The sequence below is a fragment of the Chanodichthys erythropterus genome, chromosome 12, assembly GCF_024489055.1.
Source record: "Chanodichthys erythropterus isolate Z2021 chromosome 12, ASM2448905v1, whole genome shotgun sequence".
NCBI lineage: Eukaryota > Metazoa > Chordata > Actinopteri > Cypriniformes > Xenocyprididae > Chanodichthys > Chanodichthys erythropterus.
In genome coordinates, this window is record NC_090232.1 from 29,339,157 (window position 1) to 29,352,985 (window position 13,829).

A 13,829-nucleotide genomic window follows, 5' to 3' on the forward strand; every position below is an offset into this window, starting at 1 on the left:
TATAGGGTTCAGGTCAGGGGACTGGGATGGCCATTGCAGAAGCTTCATGCCTGTTTGGGTATTCTACAGCCCTTCATCAAACTTCTCAACACACAGCCTCAGATTGTTTTGATTCAATGCAAAAAATACATAAATAAATAAATAAATAAATAAATAAATAAAACAAAAAAACATTGCAATGCAGAATTAAGCCGACCTGTAAGTAAACACAGAAACAAGGAACTAATATCATAATCCACGTTTCTGGGGGAACATATTAAGAAGACGGACGATAAATACATATCGGTATACCAATATCCATGTTTTCTTCAAAATTATGCTGTATTAAGGGATTTTCAAACAGTCCTCTTCTCGCTCTGAAGTCTTTTATGTGTGTTTTGATCGACTCGTCTCAAGGTCAATGCACAGTCACTAACACGGTGAGCGGACCAAAAACGAGGGTGTGTAGAACATGTCTGAATGTCACTGCCCCAAAATATACAATACAAATATATTGTATATGTATTAGCAAGTATCTAGTTATAATCATCATTCTTATTTTTTATTATTTTAACATTTTTACAAATATTTCTAATTGTTTAAATTGTTTTTCACTTCATCAGCTTGCAGCACAGTGTAAATCTAAACCTCAGAGGCAAGTTTGTAAGACTGTACTGAAGCATTTTGATGTACAGTACAGTGAAGAGCTTGGAGAGCAGTGGTGGAGTGCAAGGTGGGCAATATGATTTTTCAAAATAATCTTTCTGTAAAATACTGTAAAAATGTTTTAATTTTTAAAAATTCTTCATTTTAGCATGCTTTCACTAACTAAAGGGTATTATAGTTTTACATTTAAAACAATACAATAAGGTTTCATTTATTAACATACAACATGAACTAACAATTACCAAAAAAATCTCTAAAATATTTATTAGTTAATGTTAATCCCAGCATTTACTAATACATTATTAAAATCAAAAGTTGTATTTGTTAACATTAGTTAATGCAATGTGAAGATTAATATATGCTGTAATAAATACATTTTTAATATATATATATATATATATATATATATATATATATATATATATATATATATATATATATATATAATATATGTATAATATATATATATATATATATATATATATATATATATATATATATAGGCACCTAATATTAACAAATGAGACCTTACTGTAGTGGTACCAAACCATGATACTTCCACAGTGTAAATATTAGCTTTCTGTAAATGTAAGAGTTTACCTGATTTACAGAAGTGAATTATATTAAACAATCTCTGAACTAAGCCCACATAAATGTTTGATGTCTTCAGGGATGTGCTACTGAATCCACTCTCATGGCAATATGGTGTCCTGCTTAATCGCTTCAGTGACCTTGCAAACCTCAGGCAGTGTCTCACAGCGCTTGGATACACAAACCTCCTTCCACAGGCATGTCCTGAATCCCAGTCCCATACGACACACATGCCCCTGCAGTGTTTTATTCATCGGGATCCAGTGCGTATTCCCACCCAAGGCCACCACTCAGGCTGGTTAAAACAGTATTACCTCCTGAATGCAGCCTCTCTTCTCCCAGTACTGACTTTGAATGTGAAGGAAGGAGAAAATGTGCTTGATCTCTGTGCTGCTCCTGGGGGGAAAAGTCTGGCCATATTACAGGCAGCTACTCCTGGTAAGTTACAAACCTAGTCTAGAGTCAGGGCCATGACTAATTCATCTGAAATGATCTGTGACTGGAACATACCTAGTGATACACTATGTAATATCATCATATATTATGCTCACCAATGCTGCATTTTGTTTATCAAAAATACAGTAAAAAGCAGTAATAATGTTAATTATTATTACAATTTAAAGTAACTGTTTTCTATTTTTTTAAAATATTAAAATGCAATTTATTCCTGTCATGGCAAAGCTGAGTTTTCAGCATCATTACTCCAGTCTTCAGTGTCTTTTTTGTTGAAAATAGTTGTGCTGCTTAATATTTTTGCTGAAATTGATACTTAAAAAAAAAAAAAAAAATGAAAAGAACAGCTTTATTTGTATATGTCTTTGTCAGTTTGATCAATTTATTAATAATAATTAATAATTATAATTTAATTCATCTTTGCTGAATAAGTATATTCATTTCTTTTTAAAAAAATTAAACCCTAAACCTAAACTGTTGATCACGTATTATACATAATTATATTGCATTATTATTATTATTATTATTATCATTATGTTCTTGAAATTTTAAAAGCAATGACAGATAATTGTGAATTTTTAAAGCACTTCTGTGAAAATAGAGAGCACCACCCTGGAATTATAAGGTTTTATCTGCATTCTGAACGTTTTTGAGATATTGCGCTTTTTTTGCATTCCATTTGACTTTGTAGACAGAAGCTTTTTGTTTTCTAAATAAAAAGTCCCAAAATGTACAAAAAAATCACATAATGTAAATAAGTTGTAAATAAGAACTTTATAATTCCAAGGTGACGAGAGAAACATAAGTGAGGATTTGAGCAGAGAAACGTGAGATTCCAAGTGTAGTCCAGTGGAATAATTTATAAAAATTTAGCTTACACTTTATTTCGATAGTCCACTTTAGACATTCTAAAAGCTAACTTTGCAACTACATGTCAACTAACTCTAATTAATTTGGAACAACAAGACAACTAACTGTCATTAGAGTATTAGTAGATGGTTAGGTTGAGGTTAGGGTTAGTAGAATAAGTTGACATGTTGCAAAGTTACATATAGTCTGTAGAATGTCTGTTAATCTTTATTTGTGTTGTGAGGGCATGAAAAGACCAAGAGCCCACAACACATTGCTTGATAAGATTAAAAAATGTTATTTCCACATACATTCTTATAATATCAAAGTAGAAAAAAATGGATCGCACATGAAGAATTGGGGCAAAAGCTCACCAAAAAATGTCATTATAAACCAAAACTTTTTTGACATTATAAAACCAAAACCAACAACAAAAATGCCATTATAAAACCTAAAGTGCAAAATGTTGGTTTGGGTTAAAAATGTTTTGCACCTTGCACCCTTTACTGCACTTTATTTTTCTTTGGCCTTTGTGAAATTATAATAAAATATTTGTGGTGAGCTTTTGCCCCAATTCGTCATGTGCAGATTCCTTTTTTTTTTTTCCTACTTGATTTCAAGTTGGGTTTACGCATATAGAAAGCTTTTTTTAACATGGGATTTTGGACTCACATTTGGCGCTACATGATTCTTTTTTATGTGATATCAAAGACATTTTAAAAAATGCATTTTTACTGATGCATAAAAATTGAGCATGATGGGATAACTACAACCTAGTCTGTCAAAGTGAAAGATAATGCAACTTCAGCACTAATAATTTATTGCACTATGATTATCAAAGGTCTTGTAAAATGAAAAAAAAAATAAATAAATAAAAACAATGCTTACTTATGGGTTTCAGGTTTATTATCAAGTCTAGCATGGTTTGTACTGCCATTTTTATAACAGCAGGCCAAGATGTTGATGTAATTTAAAAGTATTATTATTATTTTAAAGAAATTAATGCTGTTATTCACATGGATAAATTAAATTTATGGGGAAAAAAGACAGTAAAGACTTTTACATTGTCACAAAAATTAAATTTCAAATAAATACTCTTTTTATATATTAAAAAATAAATAAATAATAATCCTGGTTTACACATATTAAAAAGTACAACTGTTTCTGAAGGATTATTTGACACTGACACTGCCATCAGAGGAATAAAATTACATTTTTGAAATTATTAATTTAAAATAATTTAAAAAAATTAAATATTAAAGGTACCCTAGAATCAAAATTTGAATTTACCTTGGCATAGTTAAATAACAAGAGTTCAGTACATGGAAAAGACATACATTGAGTTTCAAACCCCATTGCTTCCTCCTTCATATGTAAATCTGATAAAAAGACTTCCGGAAAACACGCAGATCTCAACATAACACCGACTGTTACGTAACAGTCGGGATCATTAATATGTATGACCCCAATATTTGCATATATGCCAGCCCATGTTCAAGGCATTAGACAAGGAAAGGCAGTATTAACGTCTGGATCTGTGCACAGACAAGGTAAGCCAGCAAGAACAATAGCGAAAAATGGCAGATGGAGCAATAATAACTGACATGATCCATGATAGCATGATATTTTTACTGATATTTGTAAATTGTCTTTCTAAATGTTTTTTTAGCATGTTGCTAATGTACTGTTAAATGTGGTTAAAGTTACCATCGTTTCTTACTGTATTCACGGAGACAAGAGCCGTCGCTATTTTCATTTTTAAACATGTGCAGTCTGTATAATGCATAAACACAACTTCATTCTTTATAAATCTCTCCAACAGTGTAGCATTAGCCGTTAGCCACAGAGCACTATCAAACTCATTTAGAATCAGTTGTAAACATCAAAATAAATACTTTACTCACATAATTCGAAGCATGCATACAGCATGCATGATGAACATCTTGTAAAGATCCATTTTGAGGGTTATATGAGCTGTGTGAACTTTGTAAATGCACTGTAATATAGTCGAGAGCTCAGGGAGCAGGCGAATTAAAGGGGTGGCGCACTGCCAAAATCAGTGTATAGTTAATGATGCCCCAAAATAGGCAATTAAAAAAATTAATAAAAAAAAAATCCATGGGGTATTTTGAGCTGAAACTTCACAGACACATTCAGGGGACACCTTAGACTTATATTACATCTTGTGAAAAAGCATTCTTGGGCACCTTTAAACTAGAAAAGGTTATGTTAAATTGAAGTTTATTGAAATATATGTGACCCTGGATCACAAAACCAGTCATAAAAAAATTTGAAATTGAGATTTATACATCATCTGAAAGCTGAATAAATAAGCTTTCCATTTATGTGTGGTATTATGTATGGTAGCTTTCCATTTATGTATTCTTAGGATAGGCCAATACTTGGCCGAGATACAACTATTTAGAAAATCTGGAATCTGAGGGTGCAAAAAAAAAAATCGCCTCTAAAGTTGTCCAAATGAAGTCCTTAGCAATGCATATCCACTCACAAAAATATTTTTTTTATATATATTTACGGTAATAAATTTACAAAACATCTTCATGGAACATGATCTTTACTTAATATTCTAATGATTTTTGACATAAAAGAAAAATTGACAATTTTGACCCATACAATGTATTGTAAGCTATTGCTACAAATATACCCAGGCGACTTATTTTGTGGTCCAGGGTCACATATGATCAAACAAAGGCAGCATTTCCATTTCTTTGACTTGGTTGTTTAAGTACGTGTAATATGTAGTACATGTATGAAGTAAATTGAACATTTAATTTAAAATATCAAAGAAAAATCCATTTTAATGAAATGACCCTTTTAAATGTAATTGTTTGTTGTACCCTACAATTAGATTTTTGTGATTTTTTTATTTTTTTTATTTTTATTTTTTTTGTTAACTTTCAGGTCTCTTGCACAGTAATGAGCTGGATAAGCACAGATATGATTGGCTACTGAAGACTCTTGAATCATATGTTCCTCCTACATTACGACATCTACTTTCAGTGACTCACCTGGACGGCCGGAGCATTGGCAGCATGAGGCCAGGGGCTTATGACAAGGTACCACACTCACCTCTGCTCGTCTGCCACAGCCATTAAAACAACAACCTTTAAGCTATCATTTTGCTATTTTAAGCCCTGATATTTACCCAGAATGAATCATCAAATGACTTCTTCATAGGAGAGAACATTACCTAACATTTGTTAGATTCTGTTAACAGCAGAAGCCAAATGCACTGAATTAACCTCCCCTGAATGTCATCCATCCAAACGTTTGGGCGAAAAAAAAAAAAAAAAACCTGCTTGTTTGTGAATGTCAGAGTGACACTCACATGAGAGTGATGCTGGCTCCAAACTCTCTCATTTATCACAGTTGGCGTAACACTTAGTGCAAGCCCTTACTTTCCATCTCAAAGCAACGAAAAAGCTGCAAGGTGGAATAGAGGTTTTCTGCACACTCAGTCATTTGAAGGCAAAGCTGCATATGTACGCATTTTTTTCCCACTCATCATGGGGTGACGAGACACTAGGCAGGTCACTAGCAGCCCTCCAGGCCAAACATGCCAATCAAGCAGTGAATATAGCACTTTTAAGGTTCCCAGATACTGCTGACTGAGTATTATCCTCTTCTGGCGGTGAGAGAAGAGTCGGGCCACTGAGCAGAAAGGTAAACGAATACACAATGCGACAGGAGGTGTCGTGATGGATTTAAATGAAAATGTCTCAGGGTGGGTGCGATGCTTGGAGAAGTTAATTTTTTTCAACAGAGGCTCACTGAAAAAACATCCCTGTGGCGACATTTCTGCAAAATGGTATTATGTTGTTTCTTGCACGTTTCACGTCACTTTTAATGTGAAATGTCCAGTGGCTAGCGCTGAAAGCATGTTCAACTTTATCCGAAACATGAACCTGGCATTGTTTTATTATGTTGGATGTTGTACGTAGGGTTGCAGATTTTCAAAGATGGAAACCTTCCATGGGTATACGTGGGCATTTATGGGAATTAATAAGAATTAAAGGAAACAAACTGGAAATTTGCAAAATTGCAGGTTAGCCTATAACAGGGAATGTAATTGAAATATTGTAGCATAATCTTGGTTTGAAAGAAAAAATCCTGGAAAATTTTCACTAATAATTCAGTGTACGTTGTGGTCTTCACAAGTATAATGGCTTACAAAAAATAGACATCCTCGAGAACTGTGCTATGCTCAAAAACTTGAATAAGCCAATTGCACACTACAGTACAAGATTGAACCTCACTTTAACTGTATAACTATTCTGTGACCAAAAAAAAAAAAAAAAAAAAAAGCCAGAGATTGTTGCTAACTTGCTGCTAGCCTTTATCTCAGAACTAATTTCACTTCTTTAGTCATTTAGCCAACTGGTCCCAAGGTCATAAAGTGTATGAAGTCTATTGACCTCAGTTTCAGCATTTACTACATGATTTTAATGGGTACAGTTAAATTTTTTTTTTTTTTTTTTTTATTTCATGCATGTCTGCTTATGACCAAACAAAATGTTTATGTTTGTATATGATAACATTTGTATAAATTACCCCAAATTATCAATTAATCCCCTCTAATTACTGTAAATTCTCGTTAAAGTGATTGTTCACCCAAAAATGAAAACTGTCATCATTTACTCCCCCTCAAATTGTTTCAAACCAGTATAAATTTCTTTGTTCTGCTGTACACAAAGGAATATATTTTGAAGAATGTTTGTAACCAAGCAGATCTTGCCCCCCATTGACTGCCATATTTTTTTTTTTTTTTCCTACAATGGTTGTCAATGGGGGGTGAGATCTGCTTGGTTACAAACATTCTTCAAAATATATTCCTTTGTGTACAGCAGAACAAAGACATTTATACTGGTTTGGAACAACTTGAGGAGGAGTAAATGATGACAGAGTTTTCATTTTTTGGGTGAACTAATTCTTTAATTGTCTAACTTGGAATATTCCCAAAATTACCCATCTTAATTTCCCATTGGAAGTTTTTGAAAAGTTTCCGGAAATTTACTGGAATTTCTTTTATTTCGTACTGTGTAATGCTGTATTCACAACCACAAATGCTTATAGTAAAAAAAAAAAAAAAGTTTGGTTTCAAACTCGCTTTCAAGTTTACAGTGAATTTTTCAACATCTCTCTGCCAGTTACTTTTAATCTTGTACAGAAATGTACAGGAGCTCATGAAAGAAGAGCTTTAGGTTTTGAATAACTGTGTGTATATGATATATCCAAAAACAGAATATTATGGCAAAGGTGTTTACTATTGAGATGTGTTTGTGATATTTTGAATGCAGCGCTTCATTTTGCAAGATGATGGGAGGCATTTTGCATTTTGTATGTGCAATTCTTGGAATTGTATGTAAAGTTTTGAAAAAAGAGGAAAAGTTTTGAAAATGTGTGAAAGCAGTTGAAAAAAAAAAAAAAAAAAAAAAAACTGTATTATGACTCTCGACTCTTACCAGAGTGCTCCGCATCTCATGTGCAGTGTTGTATCAGGTGAGCTACCGACCAAGTTAACCTTGTTAGAAAAGCTATACATGTAGAGCTGTTTAAGTTATGTAAACTTCAAAATGGATTAGTGTATGAATCATGCAACATATTGTTTTGAGGTCATGACTCATAACGTTCTATTGTATTGTGCAAGGAACCGCAAGGAAGTCTTTAATAATTAACAATCTGCTGCTGTAATCATAATTTGTGTGAAAAGGAATAAAAGTTGTTGGTGTTTTACTGCCACTAGTTTTCATTTCCACTGGAAAACTGCAGTGAACTGCATGTGTAAGTACATGACTGTGATGCACCGATTTTACCAGAAGGTGGCAGTGTTGTTGTTTTACTCTCATTGACCTCCATTCACATTGGACAGATGCTTAAGGTCCCCGGGACCCTCTATGGAGGGGACACAGGTACGCATTCAAGCTGTGATGATGAACCCTCCTGTCCCGAAATGTCAAATGAATATGTCTCTGACGCCCGTAATCGAATCACTTCATCAGTGCTGGCTCTTAGATGAGGGTAACAGGTTCAGCTCTTCCTCTCGAACATGCCGCCGTTCCTAGATAACATTGTCAGGCCCACGGGGGTCTTTCTACACCATCATGTCCTTTAGTGACGTCGGTCTCCAGAGTGCCCCCCGGCATTCTTTTAGCCAGACAGGCAGCAGAGCTAAGAGAGGGAATTAAGAGGCTCTAATACAAAGCTGGCAGGGAGAAAAACAGTGGGGCTCAATTGTCAGCTTGACAAGGCAGTTTCAGCCAGTTCTAATGAGGAGAGAGTAGTCTCAGAGGAAACAGAGAAAGATGAGCTTAGCTAGAGCAAGGAACGAGGGGTTTGGTGGGTATGGGGCCGCTGGATTTCCTGAGAGAGACAGAGAGAGAGAGAGAGACAGAGAGAGGTTTAGAGAAAGGATGGCTGGGATTTTTCATTCAGTTGTGTCTACTGCTCATCTGAATCTTTCAGGGAGATTCTTGCTGCTTGCATTGGTTGTTTGTTTAACCACTGTAGATGATTCTAGCTCAGGTGTGTTTTGAGATTATTAGCCCCAGGTGTGTGAGGTGTTTCCACTATACCTCTCTCTCTGTCTCTCTCTCTCTACTTCAGCCACTCTCTCATTTGCTCAGCCGGTCTCACAGAGGATGGTGTGAGTGTGTTGGTTCTTTTAAAGAGCTAATGAGGCCGGTACCGGCAGGTCCCTGCTGTCCTTCTGCTTTCCTCTTTGTGTTATGTTCACCATCCCCCAGGTGAACATGAAATATTCCCCTTCAGTCTCGTACACTGTTTTTTTCCTCCCTGCAGAGTTAAAACCTGTTCTCTGATGTGTGTTTGTCTGTGTGCGTTGCTCTGTCCCTGTGTGTCAGGTGCTTGTAGATGCCCCGTGTTCTAATGACCGGAGTTGGCTTTATACCCCTGATACCCACCATGGGGAAATGTGGCTGAAGGAGAGAACTCAACTACCACTCTTACAGAAGGAGCTGCTCTGGTAAATATCTATGACTGGAACTCCCACACACACACACACACACACACACACACACACACACACACACACACACACACACACACACACACACACACACACACACACACACACACACACACACACACACACACACACACACACACACTCGTGTGGGCAAGTAGACAATTCTAAACAAAGCTGCTTCATTATATGTCTCTCTATTTCATTTGAGCAAAGTTCTACGATCTTGACTTTCTCGATATTATGAAAAAATTGAAATTGTACAACAATGAAGGCATAATTTTGACATGAACAGTTTTTTTTATTATTGTAAGCTAAATTTAATGACCAAAAACAATATTTAGATATGTACGAAATTGAATGCACAACAGTGTTGTTGCATGGTTTCCTGCTTTTAGTGTGACATTAAAGAAGTGTTAACATCTGCTACCTTCCCACAGTATGGCAGGAAGAAATTGTTATAGAATCATTGCATTTTCACAATTTTTTGCAAATAATAAATTATTTGATATTAATATTGTTAATATCAATATGAGAAATAATAAATACAATTTTATATTTTTTATATTTAGATTTGATGTTTATTTAATGTTTATTACTAGAAAATGACAAAATCGTAACAGCATTTCAAATATTGCAGACTAAAATAAAACCGCTTAAATAATAATTCCACCCACTAATACTATTATAATTCCACTATTAATTGACATTGACACTGAAGGTTAAGCACTATAGTCTATTTGTTGTAAATTTGTTGTGAGTTTTTTTTTTTTTTTTTTTTTTCCAAGTGTTATTTTGGTATTTATTAATTTTCAATTTTGTTTATTTGTACATTTTAATTTTTTTATGTGCTTTTGTCATTTTTTGTTTTAGTATTTAAAGGGTTAGTTCACCCAAAAATGAAAATTACGTCATTAATGACTCACCCTCATGTCGTTCTACACCCATAAGACCTCCGTTCATCTTCAGAACACAGTTTAAGATATTTTAGATTTAGTCCGAGAGCTTTCTGTCCCTCCATTGAAAATGTATGTACGGTAGACTGTCAATTTCCAGAAAGGTAATAATAACATCATCAAAGTAGTCCATGTGACATCAGTGGGTTAGTTAGAAGTTTTTGAAGCATCGAAAATACATTTTGGTCCAAAAATAACAAAAACTATGACTTTATTCAGCATTGTCTTCTCTTCCGGAATCCTTTCCATTGAATTGATTCCATTGAATTGATTCCATTAAATCCTTTCATCTGTCGGCGTTGGTAATGCACTTTTACGTGGTTGTTTTTTGCGATTAGGACATCCGCGAGATGCACACCTATGCACCATTTTAAAAAATATAGCAATACCAAAATACAAACAATGTAGAATAGCTTGAATACAGCGTGCGTCTCCCTCAGACTGTAAACGGAGCTTGGGTGCACCGGATAACATGTCAGCAGCGTCTTACATCAGCAGCATCACTGCGGAGTCGTGAACCCAGATTGACAACAGACCCGGAAGAGAAGACAATGCTGAATAAAGTCGTAGTTTTTGTTATTTTTGGACCAAAATGTATTTTCGATGCTTCAAAAACTTCTAACTAACCCACTGATGTCACATGGACTACTTTGATGATGTTATTATTACCTTTCTGGAAATGGACAGTCTACCGTACATTTTCAATGGAGGGACAGAAAGCTCTCGGACTAAATCTAAAATATCTTAAACTGTGTTCCGAAGATGAACGGAGGTCTTACGGGTTTGGAACGACATGAGGGTAATTAATGACATAATTTTCATTTTTGGGTGAACTAACCCTTTAACTAAAGTGTCCCTATTATGCTGTTTTAAAGGTTAGTAATTTTGTTTTGAAGATCTACAACAGGTTTACAAGCATCCAATGTCTGTTGTGATTGGTCTACCACTAGCAATGTGTGTCGGAAATGAAACCGCCATATTTGAATTTCAGCTCTTGAGGCTTCCTCAGCACTTGATACACAGTGACTAAAACAGAAACAATGGTGTTGGATTTACTGAATCAATTCGAGATGATCTTTGAAACAAACAGCTATATTACTCACTACGTGAATGGTAATATGGACCTGGACCACCAAACCAGTCATTACAAATTTGGAAATTGAGATTTATTCATCATCTGAAAGCTGAATAAATAAGCTTTCAGTTGATGTATGGTTTGTTAGGATAGGGTAATATTTGGTAAATAGATACAACTATTTGAAAATCTGGAATCTGAGGGTGCATAAAAATCAAAATATTGAGAATATCGCCTTTAAATTTGTCCAAATGAAGTCCTTAGCAATGCATAACCACTCACAAAAATACATTTTTGATATATTTATGGTAGGAAATTTGCAAAATATCTTCATAGAACATGATCTTTACGTAATATCGTAATGATTCTTGGCATAAAAGAAAAATAAATCATTTTGATCCATACAGTGTATTATTGGCTATTGCTACAAATATATCTGTGCGACTTATGATTGCTTTTTTGGTCCAAGGTCACATATCTGAAAAAGCATAATAGGGGGACTTAAAACATTTTTAGTTCAGCTTAAATTTTTCATTTAGTAGTTATATTATGTTTTATCTCAGATTTATTTCTATTAATGAAAATGTTTTTAATAGATTTAGTTGTAATTAACAAATACCACCACTGCTTTTTCTAACATAGTTTTAGAAAGTGCCGTACTTTATGATCTCTTTAATCTATTTAATGTTAATAATGTTTGGTTGTGCTTGTTATTGTTTTGTCAGTTCGGCACTAGCAGCAGTGCGTCCTGGAGGAGTGGTTGTCTACTCCACTTGCACCATGTCACGAGCCGAGAACCAATCAGTTGTGGAGGCAGTCCTTGCGTCTTATCAAGGAGTGGAGCTTCTGGACCTGGATCAACAGTTAATTGACTCTCTGTCTGATCATTTCTACTTTGCCCACCTCCGTCCTTCAGTGGGACAGTTAGTGATCCCTCAGAAGGGTAAAACTTGGGGACCTATGTATGTTTCTCAATTGCGAAGAATATATTAAAAACGTACCATCATGCCATGGCACAGCGGTAGTACTTTTAACACATCAGAGCTCACAGGTTTGAATCATGACTGTCTATCCTAACCTTCTTCACTAAACTATCTGATAAAGAAGCAATAAATAAATAAATAATACTGTTGGAGAATAGTTTAATTTTATTTGTATTATTATTTATTTAATATTTTCCACATTTCAAAACACATTAAAAACAGTAATAATGTGAAATATTATTACGATTTCAAGTAACTTTTCTATTTTATTATATTTTAAATTGATTTATTTCTGTGATGGAAGCTGAATTTTCTACAGTCTTCAGTGTCACGTGATCCTTCAGAAACCATTCTGATTTCCTAACAATGTTGGAAACAGTTGTGCTGCTTGATATGGAAGCCATGATACATTTCCTTTCAGGATTCCTTAAAGGATTTGTTGACTTTCAAATGAAAATTACCCCAAGCTTTACTCACCCTCAAGCCATCCTAGGTGTATATGACTTTCTTCTTTCTGATGAACACAATCAGAGAAATATTAATAAATAACCTGACGCATCCGAGCTTTATAATGTCAGTGAGCGAGGATCAACGAGTATGAGCTGAAGAAAGTGTCTCCATCCACATCCATCCATAACAAACACGGCTCTGGGGGGTTAATAAAGGCTTTCTGAAGCAAAGTGATGCATTTGTGTAAAAAAAAAAAAAAAAAAAAAAAAATCCATAAGTTATGAAGTAGCTTCCACCAGATCGCCTTCTGTATTCAAATTAATGAACCGGCGTCAAGTCAGTTAAGCTTTTTCCGTAAGTTGAATACGGAAGGCGTAGGACGTAGCATAAGCGTTTTGAACTGCGAGAGTTTTACACTTTCTTCGTAAGTTGAATACAGAAGGCGGTCTGGCGGAAGCTAGATATTTTACTTCATAATTTGTTAAATATGGATTTTTTTTTTTTTTTTTTTTTACACAAGCACATCACTTCGCTTCAGATCCACGTGGAATATGATGGATGGATGTGGATGGATGCACTTTCTTCAGCTCATACTCATTGATCCCACTCACTGACATTATAATGCATCAGGATATTCATTAATATTTCTCAGATTGTGTTCATCAGAAAGAAGAAAGTCATATACAGAGCAGGATAACTTGAGCGTGAGTAAAGTATTTTTGCAAGGTTGTGTATATCTGATGGAACTTGCATCTGAACTTTGATTCTTTTTTTTCTTTTTTTTCATGCCACGACAAAGGCAAAAAACAGCACAGGTTAGGCAA

At 34.6% G+C, this 13,829-nt stretch overlaps 1 protein-coding gene across 2 annotated transcripts; it reads left to right on the forward strand.

Moving 5' to 3' along the window:
• The first annotated feature begins 265 nt into the window (after positions 1-265).
• On the forward strand, positions 266-13,069 carry nsun3 (NOP2/Sun RNA methyltransferase 3). 2 transcript variants are annotated; one of them, XM_067403925.1, is made up of 6 exons: positions 266-440; positions 603-712; positions 1,316-1,674; positions 5,461-5,615; positions 9,420-9,541; positions 12,298-13,069. In XM_067403925.1, exons 1-6 carry the CDS (start codon positions 300-302, stop codon positions 12,563-12,565), a joined length of 1,155 nt encoding a protein of 384 aa, XP_067260026.1. In that variant the 5' UTR covers positions 266-299; the 3' UTR covers positions 12,566-13,069. The 2 variants fall into 2 exon arrangements, with proteins under 2 accessions (XP_067260026.1, XP_067260027.1); XM_067403926.1 differs by having other exon boundaries at positions 266-419.
• The last annotated feature ends 760 nt before the right edge of the window (positions 13,070-13,829 follow it).